This window comes from Notolepis coatsorum (assembly GCF_963971535.1).
Source record: "Notolepis coatsorum genome assembly, chromosome: 11".
Taxonomy (NCBI): domain Eukaryota; kingdom Metazoa; phylum Chordata; class Actinopteri; order Aulopiformes; family Paralepididae; genus Notolepis; species Notolepis coatsorum.
In genome coordinates, this window is record NC_140175.1 from 77,169,054 (window position 1) to 77,170,418 (window position 1,365).

The 1,365-nt window shown below is 43.4% G+C and overlaps 1 protein-coding gene across 1 annotated transcript in view; it reads right to left on the reverse strand.

The window, feature by feature from the left end:
• Positions 1-629: 629 nt before the first annotated feature.
• Positions 630-1,365, reverse strand: part of LOC311237163 (ephrin type-A receptor 5-like) — a gene marked incomplete at its 3' end in the record, with an annotated part of 196,381 nt that continues 195,645 nt past the window's right edge. The window contains 2 exon segments of the mRNA XM_084324972.1: positions 630-738; positions 1,336-1,358. Of these exon segments, the coding sequence (XP_084181098.1) occupies positions 630-738; positions 1,336-1,358 (132 nt within the window).

Here is a 1,365-nt window from a genome sequence, read left to right on the forward strand (position 1 = left end):
TTCAATTCAACATGTACAGTATGCAGGCAGACTCTCCAGCTACTTCAGGGTGTGTTTGACGAACCCGGATTTCAGGTTTAGGTGCTATAGAATGCACCTGAGTAAGAAGAAGAATTACATGATATAACGTCCCCGCATAGGGGGGGAGGAGGTCCATCTCCATTTACCAGCTGTGATACGTACTGTAGCTAGAGTAGCTAGTGTATATTAACAGCCAGGACCCTGCAGTTCCGAACCTTTACAATGCCCGGGCCAGATCCAACTGCTGGAGTGCAACTTGGGAGTGCAACTTGAGGTGCAACTTCCAGACTCCACTGTTGGAGCGCAACTTCAGTTCAGTTCAGTACAACTTTCATCAGCGTGGAAGTCCAATGACACCAGAACTGAACTCGACATTGGATCTGAGCATTTCCCTTTTCACTCCGTTTCAGTCAATAAATAGTGTTTTGCTTTTCCTTGTCCATAAAAAGTGCTAGTCCGCTCTAGGTCCAAGTATTACCTTACAGACCGTCTTTGTGCCCATTAGGTGTGTGTGTGTGTGTGTGTGTGTGTGTGTGTGTGTGTGTGTGTGTGTGTGTGTGTGTGTGTGTGTGTGTGTGTGTGTGTGTGTGTGTGTGTGTGTGTGTGTGTCAGATGGGTACTGGTGAGGAGTTGATCATGTGGACTCTCATCTCCTGGATGCTGTTGATGATTTTCTTCTGGTGTCCAGCGAGATTCACTCCTACTCTTCGCACGTCTCTGAAACACAAACAAAAAGTGTCTCATTCCTCAGTATTTGGTTTGAAGAGATGCTGGGAGCAAAAAGCTCATCTTAACGTATCGTTGCTCCAAAAAGACAACTTTTCAGGGATGAAGAATAACATCATGATTGTTAAATTGATGGCCATGTGTTTTTCTAATTTAATTTGACAATGTGTTTTAAAATGGGTTTCTAGTGCCATAGGTTCATGACAAACTTCTAACCCACACACAAAATTAACTGAAGAACTGTAGTTACAAGGTTTTCAGTAATGTGAAAACTTGTCTGTCATATATTTTCAAAGGCTATTAGAGAAGAGAAGAAGTAAAGAGTAGTGTCTCATTTCCACCTAAAATGTTATTGTAACAATTGGAATGCTTTCTGTATACCCTTGTATACCTTGTATATCTGATACTTTAAATGAGAAGCAAGTGTGTGTGTGTGTGTGTGTGTGTGTGTGTGTGTGTGTGTGTGTGTGTGTGTGTGTGTGTGTGTGTGTAGGTGTGTGCGTGCGTGCGTGTGTGTGTGTGTGTGTGTGTGTGTGTGTGTGTGTGTGTGTGTGTGTGTGTGTGTGTGTGTGTGTGTGTGTAACTTACTCTGAGGTCATCTGAGCCACTGTCTCTAGC